Consider the following 17,708-nt stretch of genomic DNA (forward strand, 5'->3'; position numbering starts at 1 on the left):
GTCACGAAAATAAAGAAAACACATTGCAGGAGAAGGCGTGTCCAAACTTTTGGACTGTACTGTACAAACCCCGTTTCCATATGAGTTGGGAAATTGTGTTAGATGTAAATATAAACGGAATACAATGATTTGCTAATCATTTTCAACCCATACTCAGTTGAATATGCAACAAAGACAACATATTTGATGTTCAAACTGATAAACATTTTTTTTTTTGCAAATAATCATTAACTTTAGAATTTGATGCCAGCAACACGTGACAAATAAGTTGGGAAAGGTGGGAATAAATACTGATAAAGTTGAGGAATGCTCATCAAACACTTATTTGGAAAATCCCACAGGTGAACAGGCAAATTGGGAACAGGTGGGTGCCATGATTGGGTATAAAAGTAGATTCCATGAAATGCTCAGTCATTCACAAACAAGGATGGGGCGAGGGTCACCACTTTGTCAACAAATGCGTGAGCAAATTGTTGAACAGTTTAAGAAAAACCTTTCTCAACCAGCTATTGCAAGGAATTTAGGGATTTCACCATCTACGGTCCGTAATATCATCAAAGGGTTCAGAGAATCTGGAGAAATCACTGCATGTAAGCAGCTAAGCCCGTGACCTTCGATCCCTCAGGCTGTACTGCATCAACAAGCGACATCCGTGTGTAAAGGATATCACCACATGGGCTCAGGAACACTTCAGAAACCCACTGTCAGTAACTACAGTTGGTCGCTACATCTGTAAGTGCAAGTTAAAACTCTCCTATGCAAGGCGAAAACCGTTTATCAACAACACCCAGAAACACCGTCGGCTTCGCTGGGCCTGAGCTCATCTAAGATGGACTGATACAAAGTGGAAAAGTGTTCTGTGGTCTGACGAGTCCACATTTCAAATTGTTTTTGGAAACTGTGGACGTCGTGTCCTCCGGACCAAAGAGGAAAAGAACCATCCAGATTGTTATAGGCGCAAAGTTGAAAAGCCAGCATCTGTGATGGTATGGGGGTGTATTAGTGCCCAAGACATGGGTAACTTACACATCTGTGAAGGCGCCATTAATGCTGAAAGGTACATACAGGTTTTGTAGCAACATATGTTGCCATCCAAGCAACGTTACCATGGACGCTCCTGCTTATTTCAGCAAGACAATGCCAAGCCACGTGTTACATCAACGTGGCTTCATAGTAAAAGAGTGCGGGTACTAGACTGGCCTGCCTGTAGTCCAGACCTGTCTCCCTTTGAAAATGTGTGGCGCATTATGAAGCCTAAAATACCACAACGGAGACCCCCGGACTGTTGAACAACTTAAGCTGTACATCAAGCAAGAATGGGAAAGAATTCCACCTGAGAAGCTTAGAAAATGTGTCTCCTCAGTTCTCAAACGTTTACTGAGTGTTGTTAAAAGGAAAGGCCATGTAACACAGTGGTGAACATGCCCTTTCCCAACTACTTTGGCACGTGTTGCAGCCATGAAATTCTAAGTTAATTATTATTTGCACAAAAAAAAAAAAGTTTATGAGTTTGAACATCAAATATGTTGTCTTTGTAGCATATTCAACTGATTATGGGTTGAAAAGGATTTGCAAATCATTGTATTCCGTTTATATTTACATCTAACACAATTTCCCAACTCATATGGAAACGGGGTTTGTATATACTAACTATTTGGACATATATACATTTTCAAAATGATACATCACATTTTTACATTTTCTTAAAATTTAAAGAAGCTACGCTCATTTAATCCTACCCCTTTTCCATTGCATTTCAATTATTAACACATGTGCACTTCCTGTACTCAGTTTGTACACATTTCAAATCAATGCAGTCTAAATACAGCAGTTTTTTTTTCATAAACAGGCATGTCATTGATGATTAGATTAATCATATCTTTGTTTTCATCAAGTTAAAGACATGGGACTGAAAAACATGTCAAGGTGGTCATTTTACAGAGCGATGAAAGCTACATTGCACTCTTGATAATTGTAGTGGTTTGGTTTATTTTGAACTCGCTTTGGAAAGTTACATTGAATGCATTTGCATGCACAATTCAGCATGTCTGAATAAGGGTAGGAAGAAGCAGAGCTTACTGTATTAAATTCTAATTTTTTGTTTTTATTTACCAGATTTCAAATGTCTTATTGGAGGGGAACATTCATAAAGAATGTGGAATAGTAAACCACTAACTTTGCATTAAATGGTATGCATTTTATGCTCCTAATAATATTAGGAATAATATTCCCAATGATGTGAAAATCTGAAAACACTTTTATTTAATTGAGCATATGACAACTAAATGAATTGTATCCAGACTCTTAGATTGTAATTTTAATTGTATCAGTTTTTATGATGATTATACTTTAATTTTTTCATTTGGAATTATGGTGACTTTTATGTTTATTTTATTTTTGGTTTTGCCTGCCAGTGATTTGTTTTGTACAGCACTTTGATGTGACTTGTTCACAAATTGTGCTCTATAAATAAACTTGCAGGGTTAGTGGAAATTTACTGCACAATTTACTCTTACACACGTTTACTTTCTGACTCCAATTGCATTGCGCTCCTCCCTTAATGGAATTTTTCAGCAGTAATTTTCCAAATGCAACTGCGACTTTAAACAGGTTCTACTTGTTCCCAACTACATACCAAGATTGAAAGGCTCATTTGTGCAGTAGACCACACGAGATAACAGGTTTTGGTCTGGAGCGTTTTGTCAGTTTTCTCTTCGGACAAAATGGCCATCACGACATTTTTTATTGAACAAGATACTCAAAATAGCTTCACAAATGGAGATACCGTCAAGGGCAGAATCATCGTGCAGGTCTTGAAGCAAACTGAAATCCAATCAATAACTTTTTTTGCAAAAGGAAAGGAAATGTTTGCTTCACCAGTGCATGGCTCTGACTACCCCTCTCAGGAGACAGTTTTCAACGTCAAACAAGATATCTTGAAAAGGGGTAACGTATGAGTGACTTTGTTCTTACTTCACAGGTGTTTTTCATTTGCAACTTAAACGGAACCGTTTTTTAGGTCCCAGAATGATTGATGAAGGAAGACATGCATTTCCTTTTTCTTTCAAGATCCCAAACAGGTAAGATACCGTATTGGATTGTCCTTGTTATTAAGTCTTTAACCTTTTGTTTTTTATTATTGTGTTGTTGTTCTTCCCAGAGAAATGCCATCTTCTCCATACTGGGTTGATTATAAGTTAAAAGCAAAGCTCAAACAAGCAATGAAGCAGGAGAAAGATCTTGACATAGACTTCACATTCTTTCCAAAAAAAGCCATGGAAGTCCTTTCACTAACGGTGACATTTTTTTGTTTTATTTTTTTTACATTGTCTTTATGCAAATTAACATAGATATCGATACATATGATTTTACTAGAATACTACTGTGATTTAAAATGAAATGTGTTCTTTCAGGAACTTCAGCATGTTCACGTCCAGAAAAAAATCCCAAAAATCTTAGGTTCTGGAAAAGTAACAATGGAAACTTACACCCAAAGGATGCCATGTAAACAAGGTTTGCACACATATACATATATACACTGGGTTATTATATACATGTGAAAATAATACTTTATCATACTTTTTTGTGCTTCCACTTTGGTCACGACGTAGTCAGATTGCAAAACCCACCGAACTGCGTGCAAGCTTACGCCAAAATGCACAAACCTTAAGATTTGACGCTTTGACGTTGTTCATAGGAGCCGTATGTAAGAATCTGGTCAGAAATGGTACTGCAATCACGGTCAAAATAATGTAGTCCCCTCATGTCTGAGGTTGCCACATACCAGCTCGACCCAAAACTAAAGAGGAGACATTTTACCAAGGTATGCCTAGAGCATACTTGCCAACCCTCCCGGATTTTCCGGGAGACTCCCGAAATTCAGCGCCTCTCCCGAAAACCTCCCGGGACACATTTTCTCCCGAAAATCTCCCGAAATTCAGGCGGACCTGGAGGCCACGCCCCCTCCAGGTCCGCATGGAGCAATGTTGTTGTAATATATTGAGTTGGAGGCAATAAACAGGCGAGGGGATGAAGTACGTCTCTTTACTGTAGACTTCAGAACAGACTCACACACTTGACGTCAGGTGCGCAACACCACGTAAATCGTTGGCCAACCAAAAAGTAACCACAGTACGCTATAGCCAACATTCACCAGGAGATGCCAACAGACAAACATAGATCACTCTATTACATTCCAGTCTCTCCATGTTTTCTCGCCATGGTAACATGTGATCCATATGCACTGTGCGCTGTATATATATATATATATATATATATATATATATATATATATATATATATATATATATATATATATATATATATATATATATATATATATATATATATATATATATATATTATCATATATATATATTTATTTTACTATATATATATATGTATATACTGTGTATATATATACTGTATATATATATGAAATACTTGACTTGGTGAATTCTAGCTGTAAATATACTCCTCCCCTCTTAGCCACGCCCCCAACCACGCCCCCTCCCCACCCCGACCACGCCCCCCACCCCCCAACCCCCACCTCCCGAAATCGGAGGTCTCAAGGTTGGCAAGTATGGCCTAGAGGCTATTGTTTCAAACGTTTCAGATTGCCATATAACTTGGTACATGTAGTCCACAATATGCAAACACGAATGAAGAATTATTTTATCATGTGATTTGGCTGTCTCCATACGCTTCACATTGTCATGATGACAGCCGTGCTAATGTGGGGACCTATTTCCTCAGCGTATCAGCATAAATTGAGAACAAAATAGGCACTGACACTTAATATCCAACATTATATAACTACTTTTTATCTAGTATGTTTCACACTCTATTTAAGCTTTTTAATCCATTTGAACTGCTGTACAACTAATGTTTTAAAGTGCAAACCTCTAGGCCAGGGGGCCATACTGTATCTGGGACACCACATCATTTTATGTGGCTCGCAAAAACCTGGAAATGTGTGTCAAAAAGGCATTACAGCATTATTGCTAAATGTGTTTTGATTTTGACAGAAAAAAATTGTACCGCATGCAAAAGCAATTTTAAATGCATAAAATATTTGATGCAAAAAAAAAAGCCCAAGCAAATGTACTTACAAATTAGTTTTTGAAATGTAATGATCACAAGGTTTGCTGAAATGGTATGTAAAATTTTAACTGTACGAACTCTTATGCACTGAGATCCAACGATCAGCTGTTGCTCTCTGTCCCTTTTATTCACACTGATGCTATAGAAAAAAGCTTTTGTCCATGCATCTCCTTGTCCATGGAACATGTTACAAAGAGACTGGAAGCTGGCTAAATTGTTCTCTCTTAAATGCGTTTGAATCTAAACTGAGAACATTTGACGGAGCCTCAGTTATCTGTTTTACTTGATATCCATCCTGTCATTTTAATGTGTAATGTGAATGTAATGTTATGTGTAGCTTTGCTGCCTCTTGGCCAGGACTCCCTTGAAACTTTTTCCTGGTTAAATTAAAAAAATCAAAAAATAAATAAAAGATGCGGAAATTTTACCCCTAAAACGGAAAAAGTAATATTTCTGTAATTGTTTTGGAAAAACATTGCTCCAGAGTTCACTGCAACTCAGCTTTCAGCCCTGAACGTCATACTATAGTAAACTTTGGCTACGTTCTGCAGTGAACTGCATGATATGATGCCAAATTCCTATTGTTCTTAGTTAAATTTGATCTTTTTATGAAGTCATTCACATTTAAAAAAAAAAGTGATTTCATTGTGAAGGTAGTGGCATCATACACGCTGCAGCATGCGCAGTGTTTACGGTAGTAAACAGGGCTCCAAATCTACTGGGTTTGTGGCAATTTTAAAGGATGTTGTGCAACCGGAGAGAATATGTTCTTAACCCAATTATTTTGCATAGGAGATTAAGAAGGAAGAGGGAAAGAGTTTTTGGCTCTCGCAGTTTGTGGGCGAGCAGTCGGAACCAAGAGTGGTGAGACGTTGACGTGAGTTCTAAAACATCTTACTTTTGCTTGTTTTCTACTCATTATGTTATGTTTGCTGGGGGAGTTGTGACGGCACAGAACCACAAGGGGGTGATGTTGCTCTGTTTTATTTTATATATATATATATATATATATATATATATATATATATATATATATATATATATATATATATATATATGTATATATATATATATATATATATACACTAAACAAGAGAATGGAGTGTGACTAATCCAAAAGGGGTGTATGGTGGGAGACTATGTGTATGAATTATTAGCTGTTGAGTATTACCTATTTGTTGGATGAGGAAGCAGACAAGTCCAAAGGGGCTAAGCAGAAGAAGGTCCTTGAGACAAGCGGGAGGTCCGTGGGGCTGAGAGAGGCGTCAAGGGGTCCGTGTGCAAAGCAGGGGTCGAGGATCAAGGGTGGAAAAGTCCAAAGAGGAAGTCGAGGCGCACAGCTCGATCACGCGGGGACGAAGGCAGACTGCTGGGGAGAACGACAAGGAAGAACAATGAAACACGGAGGGGAAACGCAGAGAGAGAGAGAGCATAAAGCTGGGTTAGTCGGTTTACGGTACGCGACAGAAGATTAAGTTCCGGCGAGGATCCTTGGGTCCACTGGTCTATATACAGCTCACCCTCTTCAGTCCCAGGTATGTTGATTGCTGATGCGGCCAGTGCGAGCAGGAGCGTGTCTCGGCGCGCTGCCAACGGAGGTGCTGGCAGACCCAGCTGCCGGAGAAAAGCGGGTTTGAGCCCGCGCCGTGACACATTCGTTCACTATTTCATTTTGCAACCATCCATTTTGCGGAGTAATTACAATGTTTTTGTGTTTTTATGACGTACGAGTCCGATGAATTCGACCCAATTGTTCAGAATGCACTTGCATCAGATACATATCGGATTAATATCCATATGCTGAAGCGGCCTGGGTCAGATATAAGAGAAATCGAAATTGTACTGTTCACAGCGACATGAAAAAAAAACGACATAGGTATGGTTAAAAAAAACGTAATTGTAAAAATGGATGCATGTCACGTATGGGTAATAAAACTGAACATACCCATAGTTCTGTATAGGGTTGTACAGTATACCAGTACTAATAAAGTACTGCGGTACTAATTAATTCAAAACGGTACTATACGACATTTTCAAAAAACTGTATTTTTTTTCATCAGCATGCTGCCGTGCGGCGGTGACGTACAGGGTTGAGGAGCATGTTGAGTATGTCACCGCGCACACACTCACAGCGCTCACAAGGAAAAACAGCGTGGAGAAGAAGAATGACAAATAAAGTAAATTCTACCGGGGAATAAAGAGGATGCGTGAAGCGCAATATGAAGGTCTTTGGGCTTCAAAACTATCAATAAAGATGCCGCTTTAAACAAGGAAGCATCACGCTGCAAGTGCTACTTGAACACATGCCTCGCCAAAGGTGGCATGGTTAAAGTATCACCGCCTTTGCTTTAAAATTAGCGAAACAATTAGATAACGAGCAGTCAGATCGACCGGTAATGTAGTTAACGAGCTGCCCTGTTGTGCACATGCAGATACGGAGACACACACACAGCTGCTTGGCTTGATGCCAAATATTAGCGGAGTTAAATCCGTCCACATAGCGTAAAGTAATGCTTGTGAAATTACTATTTTGTAACAAATTCCTACAATTTGTGTTTTATCTTCAAACATGTGTGTTTTACCTGCTATATGTCTTATCTGTGTACTTCTAGCTATTGCATTGCTTTGTAATATTTACTAATTATAGTATTTCACCAGAATGGCAACCATAAATCATGAAGTATAATGTCAATAAAGCTTTCCATTCTATTCTAACCTAAACCTAGATTATGGCAAAAATATATGTAATATATACAATTGTGAATTGTTCTTTAGTGCAACAAGACAATCTCAATGTTTTTCATGCCTTTTAATCATTATTTTAATCTTCTGAAATTGTTTTCTGAGTTCAATAAGAACTATACTGGGGTGAGTTTTTCCTTGCCCTTATGTGGGCTCTGTACCGAGGATGTCGTTGTGGCTTGTGCAGCCCTTTGAGACACTTGTGATTTAGGGCTATATAAATAAACATTGATTGATTGATTGATTAATATATGTTTAACATATCCTAAGATTTTTTGTTCAAATTAAGCCAAAAATTAAATTTTTTTGTGGTCCTAGTACCGGTATCTAAATACAATTTGGTACCGGTACCTGTGTACCTTCTGTTACACAATTGCATACGTCGGGGTAACATATGTTCTCATCCTATAGGCGAGGCTCTCCAAGTCAGAGCCGAAATCAACAATCAGTCAAATCATTCAGTGAAGCCCACGTACATATTGTACAGGAAACAAACTGGGATTTTCCCGGGTCAAAGGATGATTTCCATGATTCCTATTCTTGTGGAAGAAGCCAAGCCTGTTGCCGCCCACAGCAGAAAGACTGTGACCAAGATGATCCCCATCCCAAGAGGGATGCCTCCCTCCATCTCAACCAGACCAGCAGTCAAGAATGAGTACATCCTGAAGGTACCTAGGAAGTGCACAAAACAAAACAATGATCCAGCCCTGACTGGCTTATAAAGAAGTCTGATTGGCAACCACCTACTCAGTGGCCTAGTGGTTAGAGCAGAGGTCCCCAAACTACGGCCCGCGGGCGGATACGGCCCCCCAGCGTCCAAAATCCGGCCCGCGGGAAGTCCCAAGTTAAAAAAAAAAAAAAAAGAAGAAAAAATAAAATAAAATAAAAAAAAATATATATACATACATACACATACATACAGGTAAAAGCCAGTAAATTAGAATATTTTGAAAAACTTGATTTATTTCAGTAATTGCATTCAAAAGGTGTAACTTGTACATTATATTTATTCATTGCACACAGACTGATGCATTCAAATGTTTATTTCATTTAATTTTGATGATTTGAAGTGGCAACAAATGAAAATCCAAAATTCCGTGTGTCACAAAATTAGAATATTACTTAAGGCTAATACAAAAAAGGGATTTTTAGAAATGTTGGCCAACTGAAAAGTATGAAAATGAAAAATATGAGCATGTACAATACTCAATACTTGGTTGGAGCTCCTTTTGCCTCAATTACTGCGTTAATGCGGCGTGGCATGGAGTCGATGAGTTTCTGGCACTGCTCAGGTGTTATGAGAGCCCAGGTTGCTCTGATAGTGGCCTTCAACTCTTCTGCGTTTTTGGGTCTGGCATTCTGCATCTTCCTTTTCACAATACCCCACAGATTTTCTATGGGGCTAAGGTCAGGGGAGTTGGCGGGCCAATTTAGAACAGAAATACCATGGTCCGTAAACCAGGCACGGGTAGATTCTGCGCTGTGTGCAGGCGCCAAGTCCTGTTGGAACTTGAAATCTCCATCTCCATAGAGCAGGTCAGCAGCAGGAAGCATGAAGTGCTCTAAAACTTGCTGGTAGACGGCTGCGTTGACCCTGGATCTCAGAAACAGAGTGGACCGACACCAGCAGATGACATGGCACCCCAAACCATCACCCAACCATGCAAATTTTGCATTTCCTTTGGAAATCGAGGTCCCAGAGTCTGGAGGAAGACAGGAGAGGCACAGGATCCACGTTGCCTGAAGTCTAGTGTAAAGTTTCCACCATCAGTGATGGTTTGGGGTGCCATGTCATCTGCTGGTGTCGGTCCACTCTGTTTCCTGAGATCCAGGGTCAACGCAGCCGTCTACCAGCAAGTTTTAGAGCACTTCATGCTTCCTGCTGCTGACCTGCTCTATGGAGATGGAGATTTCAAGTTCCAACAGGACTTGGCGCCTGCACACAGCGCAAAATCTACCCGTGCCTGGTTTACGGACCATGGTATTTCTGTTCTAAATTGGCCCGCCAACTCCCCTGACCTTAACCCCATAGAAAATCTGTGGGGTATTGTGAAAAGGAAGATGCAGAATGCCAGACCCAAAAACGCAGAAGAGTTGAAGGCCACTATCAGAGCAACCTGGGCTCTCATAACACCTGAGCAGTGCCAGAAACTCATCGACTCCATGCCACGCCGCATTAACGCAGTAATTGAGGCAAAAGGAGCTCCAACCAAGTATTGAGTATTGTACATGCACATATTTTTCATTTTCATACTTTTCAGTTGGCCAACATTTCTAAAAATCCCTTTTTTGTATTAGCCTTAAGTAATATTCTAATTTTGTGACACACGGAATTTTGGATTTTCATTTGTTGCCACTTCAAATCATCAAAATTAAATGAAATAAACATTTGAATGCATCAGTCTGTGTGCAATGAATAAATATAATGTACAAGTTACACCTTTTGAATGCAATTACTGAAATAAATCAAGTTTTTCAAAATATTCTAATTTACTGGCTTTTACCTGTATATATATGTATATATATATACATATATATATATATATTGTCCTTACTAGTCCATTTTCTACCGTCTCCTAGCCACTCAGGCTAATCATATTGTCTAAAAATGCATTTTACCATCGATAACGTGACATACAGCAAGTGCGCTCTTTAAGTCAATTAGTGCGTGAGGAATATATATGTATGAATACATATATATATATATATATATGTATGAATACATATATATATATATATATGAATACATATATATATATATATATATATATATATACTGTATATATATACATGTATACTCGTATGAATGTAATAATACATATATATATATATATATATATATATATACACACACACACACACATATAGACACATATACATATATACATATACATATATATGCATATATACACATATATATATACATATATACCCATATATACACATATACATACAGTATATATATCCATATATACATGGACATATACATATATACACACACATATATACATATACATATACATATATACACACACACACATTTACATATAGTATATATATTAAGGCTGCAGCTAACGATTATTTTTCTATCGATTAATCTATAGATTATTTTTTCGATTAATCGGTTAATCTATAATTATTTTTTCGATTAATCTATAGATTATTTTTCCTTTTACCGATTTTTTTTTAAATTTAAAATGAAGATGAAAAAATAAATGTTGGCCAGTTTTTTCAAAAGGCATGACTTTTATATACAAAAAAAAAAGTATGGCCACTCAGTCAACATTGACAACAACATGACAAAATATTCTGTAACAATGTAAACATTTAAAACTTTTAACATTTAACAAAATTAAAAGTAGCTTATTTGCTTTTTAATATGCAAATATAAAAGTAAACATCCAGTGCAAATCTTAATATTCTGCAATAGTATAAGCATTTCTAAAGTAAAAGTATTGCTTATTTTGCTTTAAAATGTGCAAAAATAAAGATAAACATCCAATACAAAAAAGTGCAAAACGAAATATTCTGTAACAGTGTAAACATTTCAACAAAAGTAAAAGTATTGCTTATTTTGCTTAATAACACAACAATGATAGTATGATTAAAGTGAAAGTTAATTGTTGGTTTGTACATAGTATATGTAACTGTTAATGTTGTAAAAGGTATTTGCACAACTAATTAACGTTAGCGTTAAAGAGGAGCGCGTCTTTGTAAACACTGAACAGGCATGCCAAACGCGCCTCTCAGAGCGAAACAGTGTTTTAGTTTATGAATTTACAACGCAGATACAAATGACACATTCATGATTTTGTGTAATGATGACAATGTATACTCACGCGGACGATTGACTAGTTGATGGTGATGGCAAGAACGCTGTCGGGTGTTTTCTTTTCAAATGTTCCTTCCTAGCCGTTGTGCTGCTATGATAGGCCATTTCCGCTCGACACAGTGTGCATACAACAACTGTCAAGTGTTTTGCTTTTTTCGCTGTGCTTATCCCACACTTGAAGGGATGTACCAATGCTGAATGTGGCTTCTGGATTTCACTCAAAAGACCAGACCGTAGTTACTTTTTCCTTTTATTTTCCTTTAGTTTGCAACAGTTTTTCCAACCAAGAAACAGCTTATTTTTTCTTCTTTAGTCTTTTTAGCAGTCTTTAGCAGTGTTAATAGACTTTAGTTTCTTTAGCTGTCATTAGCTGTCTTTAGTAGCCTTTAGTAGCCTTTAGCTTCTTTAGTAGGTGAAAAACCTTTAAGGACAAAACACCACAAGATTAACATGCTGTAAAAAATCAATCAATTATCAATCCCATAATTTACAACTATTAATTAGCTATCAAACTCTTAACCATTAAACAAGTGCAAGAAAATGGACACATCTTTTCCCTTTAAGTTAAAACAGATTTTAAATAAATTGTCTCAACATAAATGCACCAAGATACATATAAAATACATTTAACACCAGAAACACAATAGATAAATGCAACAGAAAACCCAATATGCAAATACATAAATACCTAACCAATTAACCACCTATTTAGATACATATTTAAAATCCATATTCAATATAAATATATTATTAATTTAGCAGTGAAACACTCAATCTTAAACGCTGTCTACTGGTAGAAAAATGCCCCTTTTTCTACGCCCTCACCAACACAGTTAAATCCAACACTTTAAATTGAGCGACTTCACCCTCCTGATGAAGCAAACTGCTCCAACATTTATCAAACTAAGCAAAGAATATCAAAACTAAACAACAGTTACATAACACACTGTGTGTATTTAGCCTCCAGACTAAGCACGCTACATGCACACAACCCCCCCTCCCATCTCACCAGCGCAACAGGTGCGCCACACCCACGAAGAGAAATATTAAATCTTACATACTTTTGGCACAACTCTGGGTTATCTGTAATGAACTAAACCTTTTTCCACTCTGCGCTGGCGTCTTTTGTACTCCTTGATTTGACACAGCGGTCTAATTACCGGGCTCGCGCACCAGCAGATGAGACAGGAGCGCGCCGCGTTATACCTGCGCGCGAACGTAAACTGATCGGCTCTGATTTTATAAGCCGACTGGCCGAAATAATGCCGAATTATATACATTTGTTTATTGAAATACTCCCACACTTTTGACGACTTTTGGCGTGCTTTTTTTCCCTCGCTCGCACCGCTCGCATCATCTGCTTTGCGCTCCGCCATGACGGCAGTGTGACGTAAATATGCGACGCGTCGAAGCATAAAAACGACGTCGATGTATTTACGTAACCGATGACGTCGACTACGTCAACGCGTCGTTTCAGCCTTAATATATATATATATATATATATATATATATATATATATATATATATGTATATATATATGTGTGTGTGTGTGTGTGTGTATATATATATATATATATATATATATATATATATACATATATATATATATATATATATATATGTATATATATATATATATATATATAGCGCGGCCCCCAGCCAAATTGTTTTACCCCAATGCGGCCCCGGAGTCAAAACGTTTGGGGACCCCTGGGTTAGAGTGTCCGCCCTGAGATCGGTAGGTGAGTTCAAACCCCAGCCGAGTCATACCAAAGACAATAAAAATGGTACCCATTACCTCCCTGCTTGGCACTCAGCATCAAGGGTTGGAATTGGGGGTTGAATCACCATCATGAGTCCCGGGCGCAGACACCGCTGCTGCTCACTGCTCCCCTCACATCCCAGGGGGTGAACAAGGGGATGGGTCAAATGCAAAGGACAAATTTCACCACACCTAGTGTGTGTGTGACAATCATTGGTACTTTAACTTTAACTTAACTTAACCAGAATCAGGTGTGTTCCAGTTGCCAATTTAGGGATAGATGTGGGAGCTAGCACTCTGTGGTAGACAGGGGAAGTGAGACAACAAATTAAGACCACTGGACAAGAACTTAAACACAAACACGGGAAAAAAAAAATACAAGTCCACAACTGTCAAAAAGATCATGAAAGCGGGCCACATAAAATGATGTATCGGACCACATACGATGACGTCACGAATCACATAAAATGGCGTGGCTGGGCACATAAAAGAATGTGGCTGACATCATAAAATAATGTGTCAGGCTTTATCTTTATGGGTTTCCTCCCACATTTCATAAACATGTGTAATGGAAATTTTATTTTTAAGTAGTCAAACACAATTGTCTTAGATTTATTTGAGAAACTCGAGCATCTCAAAAGGCACAGGTGACATTCATAGTAAAGTATGCAAGGAGTGCGCAATAGGAAGAGAGATGTGTTATTCTTTATACACTGAATACAAGATGGGAGGGAGGGAGTAGGCTCAGTATGGAGGGGGGGAGAGAGCATTTGAGGCAACTCAGTGGAAAGTGCCCACACTGGGAACAATGGTGCATTGTTAAATGACCAACAAAAAGGTCAATGTAGACAAGCAGTATCAAAAATGGTTGGATGTTATAACAGGCAAATTAAAGATTTATAATATGTTTCTGTACACCTTCTTTTATGTATGAACAGTAACATTTTTTGTGGAAAATACTTTTAAATATTGGTTGAAAACATCGAACAAACCCCCCAAAAAAGTCATGTCGTTCCTCCTGAGGAATGTAAACAAACCGTTCTGTGTGATAACATTGCTTCATGTCATAAAATAACCAAACATGTTTTTCCACAGGTCCATCTTGATATGAAGGGGACGAACGTCACAAAAGTCAAGATTCCTATATTTGTCCTTTCCAACAGTCTCGACTCACAACGACGACAATTACTAGATGAAGTTGATCCTGGATTTCCTGGATATGACAACACCAAGAGTGATGGGGGACAGCCAAAAACAGGATCCCGGTCTATAGACGTGCCCCTTAACTTCAAAGACATTTGAAAACGAGATCTACCTTTTGACTTGATGAAGACTAACTAAGGATGGTATGTTTTTTGTACGGTATGGTTTTTTTTTTTTTTTAAACAGTCAGGGGTAGAGGATGCGTCTGTGGCATTGTACGGGTCTTCTGAACGGGAGCACTTTGGTAGACCTGCCAACTGTGCATTCAGTCCCAACCACAGACAACTGAAACAGAAGACCTCTGCTCATCAAAATAGTGATATATTAGACGTGCGGAGTTTGCATGTTCTCCCCGTGACTGCGTGGGTTCCCTCTGGGTACTCCGGCTTGCGGCTGAGATAGGCTCCAGCACCCCCCGCAACCCCCGAAAGGGACAAGCGGTAGAAAATGGATGGATGGATAGACGTGCAATGACGTGTATGTTATCTTTCTAATTGGCGCATAAGAGTCGTCTCACAGATGGACACCTGCTGCAACCCATTCTGAGAATCTCAACAGCACAGACCTTTACCCATAACAAGTATCAAGCTCAGATACCACTGGATTGCAAATACCAAATGTTGGCAGATCTGTTACTAAATATAATTTAATGGATTTTATAAATAATTTTAAGATTATTGGGATTTATGGTATTCTGGGGTGTTAAAAGTAATAAAGATGAACCCAATCCCATGGATTTTGTCAACCGTTCCACCTCTGAGAGATATGTGAACGTTTATTGTGAAGCTACTCATTTATTTATGGGGCGGCGTGGCTCGGTCGGTTGAGTGCTCGTGCCAGCAACTTGAGGGTTCCAGGTTTGATCCTCGCTAGCGCCATACCAGTCACTGCCATTGTGTCCTAGGGCAAGACACTTAACCCACCTGCTCCCAGTGCCACCCATACTGGTTTACATGTAGCTTAAAGATGTAGATAATGGGTTTCACTATGTAAAGCGCTTTGAGTCTCTAGAGAAAAGCGTTATATAAATATACTTCACTTCACATTATTCTGAAATATTAAGTTATTTCGTCATTAGGAGACATGGACTCGACACTTGTTTCTTAATAATGTCAGGACACAAGCTGACGGGATGACATAATTTCTTTATTATTATACTCTGTCATGTCCTGTGCTGGATTTGTTCTTATTCTTCTTTATATTTGCCAACATTTCTAACCCTCCTTTGTTTACGTTCTTGTTGCAAGGAGTGCCTGAGCTTACGCACCTGTTTCGGTTTGTTGATTAGTGTCTCCACCTGCCGCTGCCACTAATCACTCCGGTTTATACGTCCATGTCCCTCTGCTTGTCCTTGCCGGATTTTTGTTCGCTTTACGCGACAGTTACGCGCCTTCTTTGCTGCAAGACTTTCTTGTTGTTTACCATTGGCGACCATTTGAGTTTGTTAGCTTCACGCTATGCTAATGCCCTGTATGGTTTAGTGCATCGTACTGAAATTAAACGAGCATTCTTACCTGCTTTCTGCGGTTCTTTAGCATCCTGGGAGACACCACCTTCGCAGAAAAGATCGTAACATTATTTCCCTTCCATGGAACTGTTTACCAGAGAACCTCAGGTCTGCAGAGAATGTTCATGTTTTTAAGAGCAGGCTCAAGACCCACCTTTTAGATTTTGCTTTTATTTATTAGTTATTCATATTATTTGATTTATTTGCACTTTAATTTTAATTCTTATTCATTATGGTAGATTTTTTTCTGTTATATTTATGTATTGTATATTTACCGTACAGATATTTATCATCTTCATGATATTTTTTTACTCACATATTCTACTTTATTATTGCTCTTGTGATAGTGTTTCATCACCTGACACCTCTGTACTCAGCATTATTTATGTGTTTGTGTGTCTGGTGATTGGGTGAATGGGGGACGGTGGGTCATCAAGACATTGTTTTTAAGTCTGCAAAGCGCTTTGGGGTGTTGCATTTTTTTGTGAATGTTTTAAATAAAGTTGATTTTTTGATTTTGATAATAAATAAAGTTGGTATTTATTTGTCTACACCACCTTGTTTAAAGAGTTTTCCTAATAAAAAGGTTGCATCACAGGCAGAATACTGAAGCCAACCATATTGTATCAACCAGTGTTTCTTGCCATTGTTGGGCCGCGAGGGCCCCCCCAAAAATATCTGTTTCTCAGCGGTGGTCTGTATGGGCCGCAGCGGTACACTGTTGTAAACAGGAAGTATGGAGCTAGTCAGAGAAGTTTCTTAAGTGCAAAAATTATGACTAAAGTGGTGAAGTTGTAAGGATTTCTAGCAATTAAAAAATACATTTTCATTTAAATTATTACATTCATACGAGTATACATGTATATGACAAAAAAGGTAAGAGTCAATACAAATCTGAAAAATAACTAAAAAATTGATTATTCACTTACTTTGTTGGAGTTTCATCCTTTTAGGAACAAGGAAGATAATTATTCTACATCAGGGGTGCCCACACTTTTTCTGCAAGCGAGCTACTTTTCAATTGACCAAGTCAAGGAGATCTACCTCATTCATATATATCATTTATATGTATTTATTTATGAAAGAGACAATTTTGTTGACAAGTTAAAGGTGTTTAATGATAACACAAGCATGTTTAACACATATAGATTCCTTTCTTTCATGAAGACAAGAATATAAGTTGGTGTATTACCTGATTCTGATGACTTGCATTGATTGGAATCAGGCAGTAGTGATGACAACGTCCACATTTTAAAATGGCGGAGAAAAAAAGTAATCTTTTCTGTTCAATACCACATGAAAGTGGTTGGTTTTTGGCATCTTATTTGTCCAGCTTCCATACTCCTTTTTATACACTTTACAAGAAATACATTGGCGGCAAACTCCGTAGCTTGCTAGCTTGTGCACGCCAGCTTTCTGAGACTCTTATTTCGTTAGCGCAGGCGTGATGAAGCAGGGCTTTTATTGTGAAGAAAGAAACTGTGCAGTTGGTCTTTAAAGAGTTTTGACGGCAGGTACGGCGCGAGAGTCTGTTAAAATAAAAAGTGTTTCTCGCCTT

General features: G+C 38.2%; 1 protein-coding gene and 1 long non-coding RNA gene across 3 annotated transcripts; one reads left to right on the top strand and one right to left on the bottom strand.

The window, feature by feature from the left end:
• Positions 1 to 2,622: 2,622 nt before the first annotated feature.
• Positions 2,623 to 16,647, top strand: LOC133623339 (arrestin domain-containing protein 3-like). The gene is made up of 6 exons (XM_061986553.1): positions 2,623 to 2,946; positions 3,020 to 3,080; positions 3,161 to 3,296; positions 3,414 to 3,513; positions 8,257 to 8,513; positions 14,536 to 16,647. Exons 1-6 carry the CDS (start codon positions 2,724 to 2,726, stop codon positions 14,740 to 14,742), a joined length of 984 nt encoding a protein of 327 aa, XP_061842537.1. The 5' UTR covers positions 2,623 to 2,723; the 3' UTR covers positions 14,743 to 16,647.
• Positions 6,201 to 13,876, bottom strand: LOC133623340 (uncharacterized). Of its 2 annotated transcripts, none has more exons than XR_009817875.1 (3): positions 13,477 to 13,876; positions 8,322 to 8,517; positions 6,201 to 6,472 (listed from the first exon to the last, which is right to left on the bottom strand). It is a non-coding gene; the product is annotated as an uncharacterized lncRNA (long non-coding RNA). The 2 variants fall into 2 exon arrangements; XR_009817876.1 differs by lacking the exon at positions 13,477 to 13,876 and adding an exon at positions 11,685 to 12,588.
• Positions 16,648 to 17,708: the final 1,061 nt, after the last annotated feature.

Source organism: Nerophis lumbriciformis, linkage group LG12 (genome assembly GCF_033978685.3).
Source record: "Nerophis lumbriciformis linkage group LG12, RoL_Nlum_v2.1, whole genome shotgun sequence".
NCBI classification, from domain to species: Eukaryota; Metazoa; Chordata; class Actinopteri; order Syngnathiformes; family Syngnathidae; genus Nerophis; species Nerophis lumbriciformis.

Coding starts and splice junctions, on each gene's coding strand:
- LOC133623339 (XM_061986553.1), top strand. CDS start 2,724: ATGGCCATCACGACATTTTTTATTGAACAAGATACTCAAAATAGCTTC. Junction 2,947..3,019: donor ACAAGATATCTTGAAAAGGG/GTAACGTATGAG, acceptor ACCGTTTTTTAG/GTCCCAGAATGATTGATGAA. Junction 3,081..3,160: donor TCTTTCAAGATCCCAAACAG/GTAAGATACCGT, acceptor TGTTCTTCCCAG/AGAAATGCCATCTTCTCCAT.